The sequence below is a fragment of the Centrocercus urophasianus genome, unplaced genomic scaffold (genome assembly GCF_019232065.1).
Source record: "Centrocercus urophasianus isolate 14NV4802_14NV808 unplaced genomic scaffold, USGS_Curo_1.0 seq_17, whole genome shotgun sequence".
Taxonomy (NCBI): domain Eukaryota; kingdom Metazoa; phylum Chordata; class Aves; order Galliformes; family Phasianidae; genus Centrocercus; species Centrocercus urophasianus.
Window position 1 is genome coordinate 29,759,115 of NW_024884722.1, and position 19,974 is coordinate 29,779,088.

The 19,974-nt window shown below is 39.2% G+C and overlaps 1 protein-coding gene across 1 annotated transcript in view; it reads right to left on the bottom strand.

Annotated features, from left to right (window-relative positions):
• Window positions 1–12,287: 12,287 nt before the first annotated feature.
• CHAT (choline O-acetyltransferase) overlaps window positions 12,288–19,974 on the bottom strand; it is a 30,870-nt gene continuing 23,183 nt past the window's right edge. The window contains exons 12-14 of the mRNA XM_042818682.1: window positions 18,261–18,323; window positions 14,267–14,404; window positions 12,288–12,557 (exon numbers count right to left, since the gene is read on the bottom strand). Coding sequence (XP_042674616.1) covers window positions 12,288–12,557; window positions 14,267–14,404; window positions 18,261–18,323 — 471 coding nt within the window. The remainder of the gene's footprint in view (window positions 12,558–14,266; window positions 14,405–18,260; window positions 18,324–19,974) is intronic.

The window sequence follows — 19,974 nt, forward strand, 5'->3', positions numbered from 1 at the left end:
CAACCCTCCTGCCGCAGGCAGGGTTGCCAACTACCACACCAGGCTGTACAGAGCCACGTCCAGCCTAGAAGTTCCCTTAAAAGAAGATGCAGATTTGTCACAAAGTTAACGAGTCTGCTATTGACCTGTGCATTGATTCAGCAATTCAGCAGATCTTAGGGACAACTCCACCAGTCAGTGCTGGAGTAGCAGCATGGGGAGGGCCGTTAGGGCACCAGGTGCTAACGAGTTCCTCAGCACAGGTGGCCACCTAATTATGGCTGATGGAACAGGCCTGTGTGGGTTGGCCACTGAAAGGCTGCCTGATGCTAGCTGGTTAAAGCTCAAGGTTTTGTGCCAAACTCCTAGCTTTTCTTTGCCTCTATCTCCTTTGTGGTCATTGTTGAAAACGTTCCCATTTTTCCCAGAAAGGAGGACTGTAGCTGGGCCCCTGCTGACTGCTGCAAAAGGTGCTTTGGCAGAGTGGGAGGCTGCGGGCTCCCAGCTGCTGGTTTTTCTGCAGGAAGGTAAGAGACAGGGCTGGTGGGAGTCGGCCTGGGCACCTTGTTCTGCCATGGGGTGGGGGGATTTGTGCCGTTCTCAGAGCTGCTGGGGACCATAAGGCCTAGGGCTGAGCACAGTGTGACAGTGGCTTTCTGATGCAAGCCGTGGGCAAAGGCTTCTCAGGATGTAAAATACTGCTGTTTGTAGTGTGAGAGCAGCTGATCATGTGTGGAAAAGGTGAGGAAGTGTTTGAGTGAAAGATGGTGGAAAAATCTGGTTTGGTTAGGTGGTTGTTTTTTAAAAACAGCTCTAAAAATTCCTTCTTCTTCTGTGGTTGGAGGGGAATGCCTGGCCTTTAGTCAGCTGCAACCGTCATCCCCATCAGCGAGATCTGCTGGCAGGGACAGGTGCTGGACTGCTGCTTTTTGTCATCCTCTGCTGCTGTGGATAAGTTGGCAGGTCCTGGATCTTTGATCAGTACTTTTTGTGGAGACCTTCTGTGCTGATAAATCACACATTTTAGTGCACCAAATCTCTGCAGAGGAGGGTTGTTCTGCGCGCATCTTTCTGTCCTTCTTGGGTGCTAAACGTTAACGAGCAGAGTAACTACAGCCAGAAGGCACTGAAGATTTCTGTTAGTTCTGGGTTTTTGGTATTTTCATGTCCCTTTTGATCATTTAGTGGTTCTCCAAGTACAATTGTGAAGTAATAAAAGACTCAATCTGAGGGACATTGTTGATTTAAGAAATGTGTATGCAAACCAAGGATAGAGATTAGGTGCTTTTGTTTTCTTGATCGTTGTTGGAAGGTGTTAGGAAACACCATGCAGACTGAAAGAAATGCAACATATTTGAAAGAAGGAAACAGGTGAATATTGCCTATTTTCAAATTGTTGCGTTTTTATGCTAGATTTCAAATCTTCTGATTTTTAGATACTTCTCAGCTATTAATTCAGATTGTGCTTTTCTTAGTGCTTTTATTTAATATGTCTTATTACCTAAGAAGAACAAAAAAAAAAATTATTTGGGAAGAATAATATGTTAGAAATCATCAGCTTTGACAGAAAATATTTCACAGATTTCTCCAAGTTTTCAATTATTAATAAGTGCACCAGGCAGTTCCTTTGTGATATTTAAGTGAGCAGTCATTAATGGCAAATGGAAACCTAATTAACTTAGAAGGGAAAACAATTGTTGTCATTGCTAAAGATGCTGTGTGAAATAATGAAATACAATTTTAGTTGCAGAAATGTTTGCTGGTTCCTATGCATTTGTCTGCCAATTTGCTGACATTCATGGTCTTGCAGTGAAATTAAAGGTGTTTGCTCAGGGACTTGGTAGAAGGCAGCGATGTTGAGTGCTCCTCCCTGCAGCTCTGATGCAGCCCTCTGCATGATGGAAAGGTGCTTGAATATGCACCTCTTGTGTCCTTCCTCTGGATATGGGCTTATGCCTCTGCTCCTTGGGCTATGGAAGAGGAGAACCCTTGGAGGAAATATATATTTTCCCAAATAAGTGTCTCCATTACTATGGGTATCAAAGGGAACAAGTTGTCTTACTCAGAATGTGATAAAATGATCATACATAATTCCTCTCAACTGAAAATAAATGTTTAGCAAACTGCTCCCAATAGGCTTATTAAAGATGAAATATTTATTGCTATATACTATTACAGGTTTTAAGCATACTTAAGTAATTTAAAGGGATTGGCTTGGTGTTGCTTTCAAGATTTTTATGTAATTAAATATTTCTTCATCAGTTGTTCTGTGTGTTAGGGTGGGTTGCACAAGCGTTCTTAACTAAAGCACATTTGCAACATTGACTGTGTTGGGTAGGTTGAATAGGAGATGGTTTTCCCTGTGAATGTCATGGCCCAAGCAGAATCTCATTCTAGCAGAAATTTTCATTTCTGAACTGAAACATTCTAGCTTGCAAGTCTAGAAAAATCTTGTTAATACAGTAAAGTTATATTTTACTCCAGAGGTATTAATCTCTGACACTAACAATCAGTTTTGAAGAAGTCAAAGTGTACTTTTTTTGGTGTAATATATCTGACAAAAACATATACATAAAATATGCCGTGGAAGCTGTCGTCCTTCCCCTGAGCAGCTTAAGGTATCAAAAGAACCATAAATATCTTGCAACTTCACATCCTAAATGCTATTTCATGCCAGCATATTTTGTCTAAAATTACTTGGAAGAAAATTATTGGTTGATCAGAATGTCAAACTATTGTTGTCTTATGGTTGATTAAGAGCTGAAGCTCTGTGTTGCTTTGGGACTCTCTTCATTGCTACAGCCTACTGCCTATTCAGAAGGAAAGATAAACAGAAATAAAGCAGCGTAATCTCCAGTGATTCTAAATGGTTCCTAGTTAGGCTTAGATAATTAACTTCTCTCGTGATGTGCTCGTTTAATAGATATCTGGTCATATGTGACAGTGTTTATTTAATGCATTCTGTGCTATTTATACCACAGTACACCCTGCTCGTTATAGACCAGACATTCCTTAATTTATTTGCATACACACACGTTCTGAAGCTGTTGTTTAGACAAGGTCCTACAGGCTTTGGGAAAATAGCTCTGAGTCTGCGTGTCAGTCTATGACTGTACATACATAGCTTCTGCAGAGACTGCCAGCAAAAAAAACCCCACATATAATATTCTTCCTCTTCTTCTTCATCACTGGTCTGAATTCTTACGTATTAAAGATGTAAGGATGTGCTGTCTGAGGTGTGATCTTCATTTATTTAACCTCTCAGGTCTCTACCACAGCTCTTGGGACCCCCTCCAGACTTATCAGTAAAACTGTATTTTTTGTAGTGGGTGCAATACTGTGGGAGCTCAACAGATTCGTGCAGGCTGTAACTTTGTGGTACCTATCTCTCTAACAAAAGCCAAAGGAAAGGAAATGGAGAGCTCTGCAGCTTATTCTTGTCCTCAGAGTTTATTTCCAAGCCTGTGATGAAAACCACTGATGTGTAAAACTTTGGTCTTTCCTGAGTATAGGTATGTCTGTGTGCATAGGTGAGTAAATATGTATCTGAATCATGCCTATGTGTGGGTGCAGAAACTCTCTTCTTAAAATTGCCTTACAAAATCGATCAAAACTGAGTTTTAAATGACCACATTCCAAATTCATCTTAAATTAGTAATGCACCTTGTCTCTCACTTGAGTGAGCCTATCCTGAGTAAATGACTCTTGTAAATATGCTCCTCGACAGAGCAGAAGCAGCCTGCGTGTATCCTCCTGGGTGTTTTCCTCTCCTAACACGTTTGGGCATTGGGAAGTGTTCTCAGCTTTTGGAGCAAAACTACCTGAAAATAAATAAAGGAGGTTTGGATGGTTTAAAGGGACTGCTGAAATCGGAAATGTTTGTTGGTTTCTTTAAAAAAAAAAAAACAAAAAAACTTGAAGTGATAATATAAAAACACATATATAGAGATGGAAAGAATTTATTGGAAGAAAGCATTTCCTGGCGCTAACTGTGGAGTGCAGCACAGCTAAGTTGTGCAGCACTTCTTATTGGAGAACTGGAAAATGGGAAAGCGAGATCTCTGTGGTTCCAAGTTGTCATCTCAGTATCAGGTGAAAGAGATGGAGAAGTGATTTCCTGCTGCTTGCTAACCAAATGGGTCCCAGGCTCTTGGTGTGTAAAAATGAAGCATTGAAATTGTGGCTGTCAGCGTGTTTAATGTTATTGCTGGCTGGCTGATTTGCAAAATGAGCAGGAAGGAGGTTTAACGTTTGTACCATTGATCATAAAAAAAAAAAAAAAAAAAGCAGACAAATCTATTAAAATAATTCTACTTTGTTCCACTAGTGAACTTTAAACTTTTGTTGAGAACCTTGCAGGTTTGTGCTGTTTTGTATTGGCAAGTACATGAACCAGCTGTGCACCCATAGAGAACTGATGATTATCACTGTGCAGTAACTTTAAAGCAAGCAAAACATCCCTTTTATTCTCAAATATATTTCCAGCTCTTACTGAGTAGCTGTGAGGAACAATTTCCTTCTCGTGCACTGCTTCTGTCTTCACAAAGCAGTTCCTAGGCTTTTGCAGGCTTTCAGGCTGACCAACATGGAAGCATACCTCTCTCCTAGCAATAGTGTGCCGGCTTTGTGTTAAGCTTCTGTGAAGAAGCTGCTCAAAAACTAAGTGGCTGCTGGTTTTAATTTGGCAGCGTGTTGGGTGAATGCCTGTAACTCTGGTAAGGGGGATGTGTTGCTGCTGCGTGTGTTTGGCCATTGGGAGTGATGGTCAGGGATGAAATATTTTGAAATACGCTCCTCGTGTGAGGAGGAAGCTTCATCTGTTTTTTTTTTTTTTGGTTTTTTTTTTTTTTTTTTCCTGTTTGGTTTCAAATAACATTAAAGTGCTTAAATTAGGAGCCTCGTACTCAGTAGAAACCTCAACTGCTCAGTGGAGATGCCTCTCTCCATCAGTTACGGAGGTTGCCTAGGGCAAGCCAGATCCTAAACTAAGTGTTTCAATAAAGCATCTGCAATTAAACGTGACAAACACAGCCTTCGGAGTTGCGTTCTGCGTGAGAAGTGGACTGGGTGCCACGCAACCGTGCTGCTGTGCAGCCCGTGTCTGATGCAATTGCTGTTATCTTTTCTTTCTTGGATCAAGTGTTGTCGATTTATTCCTTGATTGCTTATTTTTTTCATTTTCCCACCCCCTTTTGAAGAAGTTACTGGAAGAGCTGTCAAATTTTTGAGCGTTTTGCAAAACTTAAGGAAACATACGTGATAAGCTTAATCACATTACAAGAGATGGTTACCGTGAGAGGCAAACTATTTCAGTTGTATTGTGCTATTGTGCCATTAGTACCATTTGACTGCCAACTGTGTAACTGTGGGGCTCCAATCAACAGGAGGCTTTATGTGCTTCTCCACTGCAAATAGTGCTGAGGAGAGGAGGGAGAGAAGCTCTCAGAGTTACAATTTTTTCAGTGATTAAAAATACTTGAGATCCATTTCAGTGATCTGAAATGCGCCTTAATGAGACAATTAGTCAAACCCTAAAAGCCACGCAGCAATTTAGTCGGAGTTACTACTGGAATAATTTGCTGCTGCTGTTTTCTTTCTCCTGATTTGACTTCATCACGGTAGTCTGGCTGAGAGTCACTGCAGAGAGGGCTTGCAGGCTGGGTCTGCTTGTTCAGTTGTACTCAAACAGCAGTGATTATCTGCAGGGCAGATAATCCCTTTAAGAATGAGGGGGAGTATGCGGAAAAAGTGGTTATTTCACGTATTAAAAGGAATATATATGTAAATACCTTTGTCCATGTGGCTACTCCTTCAAATACCCAGCTGCCTGTCAGTGCCATGGCAACTGATCACAGGTGGTGGTTGGGGAACGGGTACCAATCCAAAAGGTCTACTTCAAATTTGTGTATGTTTTTTCCCTTCTGTTGCAAAAGAGCAATTTGTCTTGAAGCTAACTTGGGGTCTTCTCGTTCAGACCCCAAGCCTTGGGTCCCCCAAAGCTTGTTCCTTCAAGCCCCTGCAATTCTGCGGCTCTGTAACTAAATGTGGGCAAGACTGAAAATTGTTCCTGGGAGCAGTGTTCTGGCATAAAACTACTTGCAAACTGCTTGGTCAGTAGCTCTTTTTAAATGAAGTTGAGTTTGAGGTGTTGATAAGCCAGGAGCAAAAAGGAAGCCTCAAGGTCTAGTTACTGAGAGGGATGGGAAGAGGAATAAGCAGTGTTCTGTTTTGATATCTTGATTATAAGTAATGATAACATACGGTCAGCTTTAACCCTGTCCTTAGAACCACGCTGGCTTCCTTCTGGCCATACCCTTGAGCTGTGTCTAATGATGAAAAAATGTTTTTAGATATTATTATGGCCAAGAGAAAAGCCAAATTGGCACTCTGGTTTGAATACATGTGGATTGACCCTTAGCAATTAATGACTTTGAAATTATTATCTTAAGCACAGAAAACTCTGAAAGTTGAAAGAATGCAAGATAGCCAGGAATTCTGTTCTTTTAATTAAAATCAAATCATTAGAACTGCATGTGAGTCACAGTTCTATATGAATTTGTGATGTTCTGAGTGGTAACACGTAACAGGTTCTGGAAAAGGATGTGAATATATTCTTATCTGGAAGACACATTGGGTGTAACAAGATTATTTGGAGCTCAGTTAAGAGACAGCGAAGTGTAAAGAGCCAACTGTATCCTAATATTTGTAATACTTTTGTAATATAAGTAAATTTTATGACTGAAAACCAAGGGAAAAGAGAATGTGAACCTGTAAATCAGTAAGCATTTAACACTGCTTCTCTATCTTCTTCACAAAGTGGATCCAACTTGCCTCCTAAAGGGCAGAAGCACAATTGACGCATGTATCCGAGTAATTTTTTTCTTTATATTTCCAGTCCATATTGTAGCATCCATATTAGATTGCATTTCCCTCACTGTAGTTGGACCCAGTTTGGCTCTGCTCTTATTAGCTGCGTAATGTGAGATTGATTCAGTTTTAATCTAGATTTGAAATAAAACAGAAAGCGAGTTGAGGTGATTGAGCAGGAAGAAGTAAGTATAGCATAGATCTGTGACTGGGACAAAAAAGGGTGTATTTTGTTGGAAGAAATTTCCAGAAGGAGCAGTACTGGAACCCTCAGGTTATTGGTGTGTCTCCTTCCTTTTAGGAAGTTCAAGCCAACCACGCTGTGGTGCCTGAAATATCTTTCTGCTTGGTCAGCTTTCTCTTCTCAACTGCCCCGTTTCCTCCTTTATGCCAGTTTCTATCCTATAAATGCTATGTATATTACACACGTGTAATGCATAAATCCATATTACATATTATTACATTATACTACATAGTGTATGTGTAGTGTTTATAGGAGATACTGTACTACGTTTTATGTATTATATATAATGCATCTCCTGAGGTGCTGCAATGATATTTTCTTTGATTTGCCAGGGGAAGGTGAGGAGCTGGAAAAAAGTCAAACGAAAAACACCCCCAAAAACCCAAGCATAGAAAGCATATTTTTGTGGAAGGAAAAAGGATGCTCCAATGCTTTTGTGGACTGAAATCTAGCAAGTTTTCTTACGGTTGTGTGCTGGTGCCTGTGGGAAGGCCATGAGACAGTGCTCTCCCAGATATTGCCTTAAGAACCGTTGTCTCTTTCTGTCTGTGCCCTTTAAAACATCTCCAGTGTAAGGCAACGCAAAATTAGAGGAGTTTATGTTGGCAGAACTCAGACTGTTTATGCCTTAGGAAGTGCTCACTTTGAAGCGTAAGTGCTTTTCATCAGAGACTTTATCAAAATCCAGGTCAAAGATGTTGCAGTGAAATACAGTCTCCCTATAGTCTGGTATCTCCTTTAGAATCAGTTGGTGTCCACCTGCTTGCACAACAGCTGGAAAAGGGTAAAGAAGCAGTGAGTAATACTATGTTACTTGCCTTGCAGTGAACTCCTGGTGTATCCAAGCTTATGGGAGCAAGAAGCAAATAACAGTGTTAATGTAGCTAAGTACTGCACAGAACTCCCCATAAATCCTATCAGCTTTAATCTCTGGCCTCTCTATTATTACGTTAATGGATCTCCTTTGAACAAAGCCTCTACCCTCCGTCATTTCTTGTTCTAACAGTAAAAGGCAAGAAATTCATTATGTACTTGTATTTGCTATTAACTGGTGCAGCAGCTGTAAGAAACATGATGTATTTATTTGCAAGTACCATGGAATAAGACTGAATTCAAAAGAAATCTCCGATAAACATTAAGATGGTGCTATAGAACAGCTGGAACATTAAGTGAACAACCTTGATAACCCAATTGTTCGTTGACGCATAATTCATTTCACTTCTGCTTAAAGAGTAATTCTTCAGTATGTTTAAAGCCCTGACGTTTTGTGAAGCTGAGAATTGAGCCAAAAGGGACAAAGTCTTCTCTTAACCTACATATTTGTTTAGCTGAATTAGGTGTGTTTGGGGCTTATTACAGTACATTGTGTTGCTGTAAACTAATCAGAGCAGGGGAAATAGGAGAACTTGTCGATGAAGCAATTCCAGCAGCACACAAATGCCACATGCCTGGCAGTCTGTTGATTTTAATTTTGTTTTATTTTTTTATTCATCTTATTCCATAGTATTTTATTCCTCAGTGGAACCAGACTCCTTTGTACTTAATATTCAGGCTCTTGCCTCTTACTTGTTTATCAGCTAGGTGCCAAGGCTGAGCCAGTATACATCAGTTATAAAGGTAACTTAACCACGTCCACCTGCAACAGCTGCTTTGAGCATGGTAATTTAAATCACCAAGAAAACCCACAGCAAATGGCTGAACAAGGAAGGTTTAAAAACCATTTGGGATGTGGTGCTCAGGGACATGACTTAGTGGAGGGTTGTTAGAGTTAGGGCAGTATGGTTAGCTTGTGGTTGGACTTGATGATTTTTAAGGTCCTTTCCAACCTGAGCAATTCTATCATTCTAGTTGTAGAAGGAGTCCAGTTCTGAAAGCCACATGCTTTGAGGTGGGAATTATAGAATCCTTAGAGTTGAAAGGGGCCTCTGAAAGCCATCTAGTCCAACTCCCCTGCAATGAACAGTGACACCACAGGTACATCAGGTTGCCCAGGGTGTGATCCAACTCACCTTGAAAAATGCTTTTTTATTTTTTGGTCAGCTATGCACAATCCCCATCAGACAATTCTCACTGCTTTCCAGGCAGTTGCAATGGCAACCTGTGACAATTAGTTCACACAAAACGGATGAGAGACAAAGTCTCAGCACTCTCAGCTTTACACCCAGCAGTTGCTCCTTCCATCACCATGGCGTGGCTGTGGCTTCAGGACCACCACAAGGGAGCGTGCTGTTACCCTGCACTGGGTGTGAGCACTGTGGTGTCTGACACAGCACTGATTTTTGCTGTTGTCTTTTGTTGCTGTGGAGCCTTTATGAGATTGTGTGAGTTCATGTAGACTGAAAACTCTTTTAATGGAAACACAGAGGCCATGAGCTCATTCCAATGGCTTTATTGGCAGCGCAATGAGCTGAAATAGTGTTTACCAGCATTTGCTTCACATCAGATATACATATATATATTCATATAGATACACATGAACATGTTTCTATAGAGCACTGAACTACTGAATCGAACAGGCTATAAGTAAACACATTTGTCATAAATCTATACTATTTTATAAAAATAAAAGTATCACTAAAATATTTCTGAGTCTTCTGTCACCCACGCTGCAGTCCAGGCACGCTGCCTCAGCCCTGCTCCAGCCACAGGCAGCAGGCTCTCACACCCTTAACAATACCGGTTTTGAAATCACGTTTATTTTGTTTCGTTATCACATGAACCAGTTTATATAAGCACCTAAGAAAGCTACCTATTTCCTGAAGTCCTTAATAAATGCAGTGCTGCATGGGATGATAAAACGTAAGTGTAGGGGATTCTGTTGGCTGAGAAGAAGCACAGTCCCCATCAAGCTCCTGCTGGCAAACTGGGAATGCTCTGAGCTATAAATTTTATCCATCTTAACCTTATGCAAGACTGTCCAGTGTAGATGTACCAGGAGCTGAGCCTGAGGTTTCTTAAATAGGTACCAACAAATATTGGTACCTATCAAACTAGGAATACAAAATAAAATCATACATTTCTTTAGGATAAAATGAATAAATAATCAAGTAACAATTCACAGCATCGTGTACCCATAAAGTACGGCCGTAATTGCAAAGAGTCGTATGGAAAAAAAAAAAATCTTGAGGTTGTAGTGCTATGTTTATGTTAAAAGAGCAGAATGTCCTTGTAGTGACCTAAGATAGAGGAGCAAAATTACTGGGAATGTTTAAAAGTAATTTTCATTACTGTAGTAGAAAAACAATTCTAAGTCATATTTTGAATAACAAATTTGTTGGGTGAATATTTAGTTTAGTGAATATTTTAGTTTAACTTTCATCTTGTTATTGTTGTTAGGAAAGGGGTGACATTTGAGTTTTAACTTTGGGGCAGCTTTTTTGCCATGGTACTATTTACATCATCTAAAAATAGATTCAGTCTTTGGCTTGAGCCACGTTAATGGAGTAACGAAATACACATTTTTAAATGAACACATTAACTTAAGAAAAAACCCCCAATCACTGTAAATCAACTAAGTTGATTTCCTCCACCATAGCTGACTTGTTCTGATTGATTATTAGGCCTACTGTGCTTTGGCATATGGCATACATAGCCTTTATCAAGCAGAATGCTTAATTGAATGAACGTGACTAAAAAGAGGCAATAAAATAAGCGTGGACATACGTAATCTACTGGGTCAGTATCTAGAGTTCTTAGAAGTATATCTGTGCTTCTAGTTTATTACAATGCATCTATTTCCATGCTTTCAGACCTGTGAGTGCTTAGGCATGTGGCTGCTTTGTCTACAAAGGAAGAGAAAAGGTCTCCATTTCTCCACCATCAGGTCCCTGGCCTGGCTTCAGAGCATGCTGCAGCCTCCTAACAAAGGATGAGTGCCCAATTAGTTGTTAGGTATCTGTAGTCAGTCACTAAGCTATATCCTCGTGATTCCATCTGAATGCTGCTAAGCATGGCAATGTATTTCAGCTTGAGTGAAGATGTATGAAAATGCCAGTCCTAGGAAGGTTTTGTAGGAAATGAGAGAAATGATGAGGAAAACCACAGGGTAACATTCACAGAAAATGTGGTAATTACCAAGTATTCTGTTACCTTTGCAACTGAGTTTATTGTGCGTTGCAGAAGGCGATACCCTGCATCTGATATTAAAACATAAAATATAAATCCCTCCCAAGTGGGATGATGCAGAGCTGATATGAGTACTAGTACTCTTAAACTGGTATTTATCGCTCTATCTTAGAAACTTCCTTATCTTGCAAGTTTGCCTCCTTAATCTAGTTATTTATTGCTCTTTGATTTTCTGTGGTTGCATACAGCTCTCCTGCTGGTCACACTGACAGAATTCTTTCCTATGCAAACAAAAAAAAAAGATTTAAATAGAATTGAATTGTACTCGTGCTTTGTGCTTTGCTTCTCTGTCAGATTGGATTTTGCTCGCTGTCAAAAAGAAATAATCAAGTCAATTCATTATGGACAAATTTATCCTAACTCCCTTTGATGGATCTTATCTCCAACATGCTGCTTTCAGGGTGGCACTGTGCTTAAGACCAGTGCAAACCAGCATAAAGGCTGAACCTGCAGCACTTCTGACTTAGGGGAACGTGCAGACCCTAGTCTAATTTTGCTGATGTCTGTTGCTGAATTTAGAAACACACAATAGCCACTATTAGAAAAGATCTGCTTTGGTAATGTTGGAAATAGTAGACTATTTAATACTTCCCATGCTAATTTCAAGATTTAGTGACAACAGCTCATTATTTACAGTGCTCAACATACCTGATAGGGGGAAATTCTTTTATTTTTCCTCCTCTTTACACGATAACATTGCAGGAATAGATGTAAATGTTTTAGAACTAATTTTTGGGGATATTAATTATTTGGCGTGCTTTAGTATTTCACTCATGTCATATACAGACTTCAGTTTTTTTTTTTTAGAAGATAAGTTGGCATAAGTCAATTATGGTTAGAAATGGTACTACAGTACATACACATATTACTGCCTCCTTCATCTTAGCTAGTGAGACCAAACCTTCTTGCTGATCCTCAAGCATGAAATGTAGGATTTCACAACAACAGTGTAAAAGAAATGGCTTTTTTTTTTTTTCTATGCTAATATATCACTAGCACTATCTTGCCTTTGAACAACTATGTCAATTTTTTCTTCTTATGGTGGATTCAGGATAATATTTCCCAGAGCTTCTCAGAGTTTGCGGTCACTCTGCAACTGTGTGGCTTCCTCTTGTTTAGCAAGTGACTTTGCTGCTGTAGAGCTGCATTTGTTGCACAGATCTCTAATTTCTAGGAGACTTTCTTCCACAGCTTTTGCAAGCCTATCTGAAGATGTTTCTTTACAGTCTTTAAAGCTTGAGATGCAGAATAATATATGCTCTGGCTGAGGATTATAGCATGCCCCATAGCCATCAGGCACCACAGGCCCGTAGCAGCAGAACATTTCCATAGTTGTTGGAACCTGGTTGCAGGGAGAAGGTAAGGAATAATTTCTCATTAATCAGAGCACCTGAAATCAGCTGCTTAGGAATGAGGAAAAAGATAAACAAATGCTTGAAACATAGCATTTGTGGTTGGTGACCCTGCAGATAGCAGGGGGATTGAAATTAGATGATCATTAACCCTGGCCATCCCATGATTCTGTGATAGTGAATCCACTTTGTAGAACTGCAGTTTCTTCAGAACTCTAGAGCTGATGCTTGGAAGGTAAAGGCTGTGATCTCAGTATGGAATTTGCCTGCTCTTTTTGTCTTCTGGTATTTAAAAACTGGCATTGTTTGAAGGGGAGATTATAATGCACATCTTATTTCCATTTGCTGAACAGCTACAAGCTATGTCTCTGATAGGTGTGGAATTTCTAAGGCTGTATACAATTTTGATGAAGATCAAGATGCTTAGAACTAGAGTGTGATTGATTATAGAAAGTAGTATCATCCATCTCAATATTAATTTACATTCTAATTCTAATCTTCATTAAAAGTGATGCAGTGTAAAAGCATATTTTAATACATTTGGGTGCTACATTTCTATTATCTCTCAATTTAATCATGGCATAATACAGGAATGAAACTGTTTCTACTGGAGAAAATAAAGGATGTGATAGAAATCTATGCTTCAGACTTTGTGTATATGGGCCTTCACAAATGACATTTGGCTTTTTAATGGTGTAGAACAAGCCATTAGTCCTGCTAATAGAGCCATAGAATTGTCAGATGAATTTGCTGTGCAACAGCCGAAGGCCATAAAGCTATTCACAAACACTCTTTGCTCACGGATAGTTTCCTGGAGAATTTATGTAGTAGTGTGTTGGTTACATTCACTCACGTCTCAAGCCTGCAAACATTATGACAAGATCAAATTACTTATTAAGGTTTTATGCTGCAGCATGATATTGTAAGTCTTTATTGTTGCACAGATCCAATCTATGCACTTGGGTTTGAGTTTCAGTAAATGAATTCTTATATGGTTTTCTTCTTTCATTAGGACTGCTGCAATATGCAATTAAACATTTAATTTCTAGGATGTATGCAACAAAGGATATTTCCTTATTCAGAACATTAAATATAAGTAATGTTTGCTCTTGAATTATCTTAGTATAGTGGTTCATAACTATAAATCCATAAATATCTAAAATGTCTGTAAGTCTAAGATGCATATCTGCACGGTTTGCACAGAATAACTGCAGGCTCTTGAGGATTTCTAACGTGGCTCCTTTCAAAAATAAGATCTCCCCATAGTTCTTGGCTTTTCTTTGTCAGAGTGGCAGCCTGTCTGGCTTGGGGTTGTACAGTCTCTGGCATAAAGAATCTCCACTACAGTTTGCACCTTAGGGGAAGGAAGAAAAGAAAGGGAATAGGAAGATGTGTAGCTTGGAAAGTGTAGAAATACCAAGCCCTTGTATGAATTTCACTGAATTTGTGTGTTTTTTTTTGTGTGTATTTCCAGAATTTCGAGGTAGGCCTTTGTGGTGTTGCAAGGGATGTGATAACTTCAGTTAGTATTTACTGTGCTAATTGTGAAAAATTACCCAAAACTGGATTAAATAGCTGGAGAATTTTGCAGGCTTCTTGGTGGCACTATTTTTTTCTCATTCTGTCACTTTCATTGTGAGACACAGACTTTGGCAAATCAGTTACTCTTTGCTTAGTAAGTGAATAGGGAAAAACTTACCTGGCTGGTTGAGAGGATGAACCTGTTGCTTGTCAAATACGTCTCATCTGTAAAGATCTCTGGCAGTTCCTTGAAGTGTTCTCGTGCCACCTCTCTCAGCCCTAGTAGGTGATTGTCTATTGCCATTCCAGTAATAGCCTGTGTACAACATGAGAGACACCAGCATTCAGCTGAGCATTCCTGGCTGTTGCTGCCTTGTTTTCTGATTGATGAACTTAGTTTGAGTAATGTAATGCCTGTAATGTTCAGATATTACTTGGAGTGTATATGTTGTTGATGCTCAATAGCTAGGTGTTCATGAGGTGCTTTGAAGTTGTCAAAATTAGGAAGGGGATAATCTACAGATATATTATGTGCTGATGTTATCTGGAGTTCTAGATGCTCATCATTTCCCAGAACAGAATAACATGGAGTGGACTTTCAAAGTTGCTGAAGGGAGCATAGGAGACAACAGAAATCTCTAAGTGTGTTTTGGAATTGGCTGTGCATCACTTGGGTTATATTTCAAAGAGGAAAGCTCCACAATGCTTCCAAATGACATCAGGATAACCTTTTGATGCCTTGCAGCATGGATCTCACTCTAGAAGTATATATCATTCAATGAAAGTAGATCTAAAGATCTAGTAGATGTCTACTAGCAGATTTATTAGGAACAACTTAAATTGGAAGGGACATCTGTAATCTTTCTTTTTCTGTTATACCTCTGTGCAGGGCCAGTATGAAAGCATCCTGTTTCAAGTAGAGAATGGTTAGATCTACCAGTGTTCTATCACAGTCTACTAGCATCTCCAACCAGTTGAGGATTAGGATTAGGGATGCAAAAGTCTTCTTTATTTAACTGACTGCTCAAGTGCTCCAATTCCCCTCCCCTTGGGGTTTCATTGCAGAGCTGAATTATCTCAGGGGGCAGCCCTTATTTTAGCCTTTGTTGACATGAGACAACTGAAAACAACAGATGTGGAACAGTACAGGGAACAGGCTGGTGGCCAACTCTTGAGAACTAACCACTCTGAGCCTGAAGTAAGCCTCTCTGGGAGCTTACCGTGCTTGGGTTTCTGTGTTTTATCCAGCTATCTAGCACTACAGATTTTAGAGAATTCGATTAACTTCAACAGTTTTTGCTTGATAGAAAATGTGAGTTGAAGAGGCCAGTGGTATCACAAGTCAGTAGAGGGAGCAGACAGACAAACAGTCAAACATGACATTTCCAGGAATTTGTTCCTTTAGAAAACCAAGTCAAAATTTTGGCATCCGAAGAATAGCATTCAGCTGCTCCAAGCAGGCAGGAATTGTCTCAGATGCTCGTTCAGTTTGGGCTTACTCTTGCTGGTGAGTGCACTGGTTGTAAGGATGGAGCTTTAGCTTTTGGTGGGAGGCTGATGTCACACAAGAAGGAAATGCATGGCAAGGGATGTTGTGCTACACTGAGAGCAAAGCAGATACCCCTGTAACATAAATCCCTTGCAACAAGAGAAATAAGCAACCTGAGAGAGAAGGTAGGATTTAAAAGAGAACATGAGCTTGTTTCCCCTCTTGAGGGGAGAATTAATATATAACAAAAATCACTAGCTTGTTCTTGAGGGGAGAATCGTTTCAAACAGCAATAAGTGCCTGAAACATGGGACTGGGAGTGCATAATTTTGTTTGCTTTATTAAGGAGTAGGCACCCATTGGTAAAGGGGCCATTTGTTCATCAGCCCAGATGAAGCAAGGATGCTGCAAAAGGTAGCATACATCAAGGCAGTGCTTACGTTGTTTTTCCCATAGAGAAAAACTGACTTGATAATCAAAGGAAATATTTTGCTATCACACAAGATTTATAAGGCTGTTAGCAATGACATTTTTGCAACATAGATCAATGTCATGTCTGAAGAGAGGCCGAGACAGGCTAACAAAATAAACCGTGAGTCAACGCATTGGAAAAAACTGTGCTAAATTGAATTTTAGAGCTCCACATTTAAGATAGCAATGCTACTAGTAAGCCCTAACAAGGGGAAATAAAATCATTAAATTGCTTTTTGCTTTATGAAGTAGACTTTTTTTGTTTGTTTTTCTTAGGAAAAGTCTGTTACACCCAATTTAGTCAGACCGTGGAAGCCTTGCCCTCAGTTTAAAGACACATCAATTAAATTCTGACAAAGAAAGGGGAGCTTGATGAAACACCTAGAAGTATTTTTAAATTAAAAGATAAATTAATTTTCTTATGGTGATTTTAGTATTTTCCTATGAGCTATATTTGAGGCTCAATTTTATAGCATTTTCTTGAACTGAAAAGATTTGGAGGGAGGATTTGTAGGAAATAAACACTTTTAAAGCAGAAAGACACAGAAACTCTATTGGTTGTGACCTATAGTACCTTGTGTTCATTGTGCAATTATACTGAGATCATTCAGGTGAGACAGTTACCCTAAGGTAAGTCTTGTCTCTGTTTTAGAGGTAATTGTTGAGTCTCAGCTTCAAAATGCAGTCTCTTAGCACTGAAGCTAAAACTACTTTTCTTTCCAACTTCTTTAATTTCACAATTCTAGGAACAAATACTGCCTTACAGCAACATTTCACCTCTCCAGTGCTCTAAGCATATCTCTGGAAGTTAATGATTTCTTGAACATTATGAGTATTTAATCAGCGATCAGCAATGTGGGTTTGTTAGGCAGTAATCTGAGGCAAAACCATGGGTAGGAAATTCACTTAACACAGCTGGTTATTAACACTTATTAATTTCATGAGTGGTTTGACTGGGCTCTTCATAGAGCAAGTCTGTGCTTTGTCTTGGCACGTAATGATACAAAACATTACTTAAGCTGAATTGTCTCATTTTTAATCAGCAGAAAAAGAAAATGAGTTGTTTTTGATACTAAACTGATTTAATCATTGGAAGGTTCTTCTTTCTTTTGTTAGACACTGCACTCAGATTTTTTAAAAAGAGCTTAGTCTAATTATTTCCTCATTGTTGATTATATTGTTATAAATTACACTTTGGGTCTGCTTTCCAGTACACCCAGTACAAGTCCATCTAATGAGCTGTGCTCCCAGGTTCTGGTCACAGATTTAATCCAAGTGACTGCTTTTGTCAGCTGAGGATCAAGTCCCAGATAAGGACCTCTCACCTCTAGGGAAGAGAAACCTACAGAAATGCACAGTTAGTTCTGAGGAGGGCAGGAAGCTTTCAATGCTTTACAGCCCTCGTGAGCTTACGTGTAATGCTATAGCTTATGGGTCTGAGTACCTGTAAATTTGGAGGATCTAGATTTTGCAATTGCAGTTCTGTTGCTTACGTGTTACACAGCAGTGAAGTCAGTTGCTTTTACGCCTTCCTTACTTTTTGCCTGATAAGTTGTTCCATTGCTTCTTCAACTTAGAATAGCATATTGCCACTTCTCTTGGCTATCTGCATAGATAATATTTCATGATGGCCCCAAGGAGCTTATTATATAAAAGTTTATCTCATTTGAGTAGTGTTCTATTTTGCAAATCCTTCAATAGTTATTTTTTAAAAATCCACAGTAAATACCAACAATATAAACTGAACAACAGCAAAAAACCTTGGCTATGTTTTGATTGCATTCTCTTTAAAGCCACTTTTGCACTGTTAGTTTGTACAGTGCAAAGCTTAATGGAATCCTAATTCATGGCTGAGACTTCTAACTATGACACTAATACAAATAATGTTTGACAGATGCTCATTCCCCATGAATACGATGGATACAGAGTGCTATGTTCCATGAAAGTTCAAGATAAGTGAGCTAATGTGCAAGAGTGGAGGCTTGCCACTAAATTTTCTATACAGTTTTGTTGTTTTCTTTTCCAGGAGGTGTTTTTTAAGTACGATTGGTCAAATATGGCTTTTTGGAGGGTGTCATGAGAAATTTTCCTGTGACATGGTATTTTTGTATTTTGAGATATGCATGCTTTCTTACAAAGTTAATGATTGTATCTTCATACTTCAATTGGAAGGTAAAAAGTTCTTAATCAGACAAAGCAGCATTTTACTTACCAAAATAGTGTAATTAGTTTGAGCCGCAATTGCATCCTTAAATCTCTGCATCTTCTCAGAATCCTGTTGGGGGAATTGAAATACATCTCTTATTGCCTGAACTCTCAAAGAGGTTCGTATCTTCCATCATTTAACCTGCAGCCAAACAGCAGGCACTCTCAAATGTCCTTTGCTCCTTGCTCAGGTATTCCTTTCAACTGAAAAGCCAAAAGGATTTGGTGTCCTACTCAGTAACCATGTATGGTTGTGGAAGGGCTGAACGAGGGAATTGGTGGTCATTTGTTTGAAGCCAGAGCAAGATTTGCAGTTCCTTTCAACGGATTTTGGGCATGTAGATTGTTACTAATTGAATTGTTGCATCTGAAGTAAGAAAATAATTTCTTAATGTAATTCAGCGTTTTCAGAACAGCTGGGCATCTCTTCCAAAATGCTTTATTTGGACAATGACAGTGATATTAATGCAAACCATTACTTGTATTTTACTAGCTGGTAAAAAAAAAAATTACTCCCGTGTGTGAAAAGGCATCTAGGATTTTTCAAGGCTGTTCTACCCTCCATATATGCCTCAAATTTCAGATAACAGGCTAGTAAATTTTGAGTCCTGTCAAAAGTCAGGCTTTCATGCTGATGGAATGATCCTAAGAAATGCTGCCCTGCTGTACATCAAGGCAGAAGATGCAACACTGGGAGACCCTGAAACAGCCAGAAGGGACCAGGTCTGCAGATGAACAGGGGGCCTTCAGCTCCTATGGACGATAAATGGTCTTGTTAACAAAGAATTCATTTTAGAAGCAATTCAAGGCCACCATCAGGGACCTTCAAAGTACAGAGTCTGATATTTTTTTTCATAGGGCTGGAGCCAGGCCTTAGTTCCTTTATATAGATTAAATTACCGCATGCAGTCTTTAAATCTGATTAATTTACAGCTAGTCAAGCAATCTCTGCAGTGTCAGATGCTGCCTCTTTTACAGCAAGTGTCAAAAGCATGAGATATTTCTCCTGCTAGAGAATCAATCTGACTTGATCAATCTTTGGTGACTGTTCAAGCTATCATTTGAAGATAATTTTTATTGGCATTGGATAGAAAAATATTTTTAACTTGATTTGGATTAATGGCTATTAGCAAACAATATTCTGTGGAGTCCAAGGCTACTTAAACCAAGTGATGCATCTCTTTATCCAAAAAAATACCAGAATTAACCCCATCACGTCCAGAAGCATTCTGCAGATCTAAAGAAATCATCTCAAAATAGTTACATGAGTTTTGTTTCTAGTGGTTCTATGACCATCATAAGTGTTTTGGGTGCTAAAATCAAATCAAAGATTTCTGTATTCTTGAAGGTTGTGGGAAAGAACAAATGTCAGCCAGTTCAAATGCCCTTTGCATCTCTCAATATACAAGGAGTCAATGGATTGGCTTGCATTATACTTGTGGTTTTTTTGGTGTTGGGTTGTTTTTGTTTTTGTTTTTTTTTTTTCCATGAGAAATAGAGCATTATCCTCCCTATTACCTTCCCTATTTGCTGCTGCTAAAGCACGAAATATAAAGATTTAGAGGGTAAGATTGAGCTCCTCCTAGATTGGCTTGACATTTTTCTGCTTGTTTGTTTGAAGCAGTACAGCTCAGGATGCTGTCAAATATTGGCACAGTCTTACCTGAGTGGTAAAACAGTGGGAAATGCTGAAGCTTTGGGAGAACTGCAGAAGTCGTTAA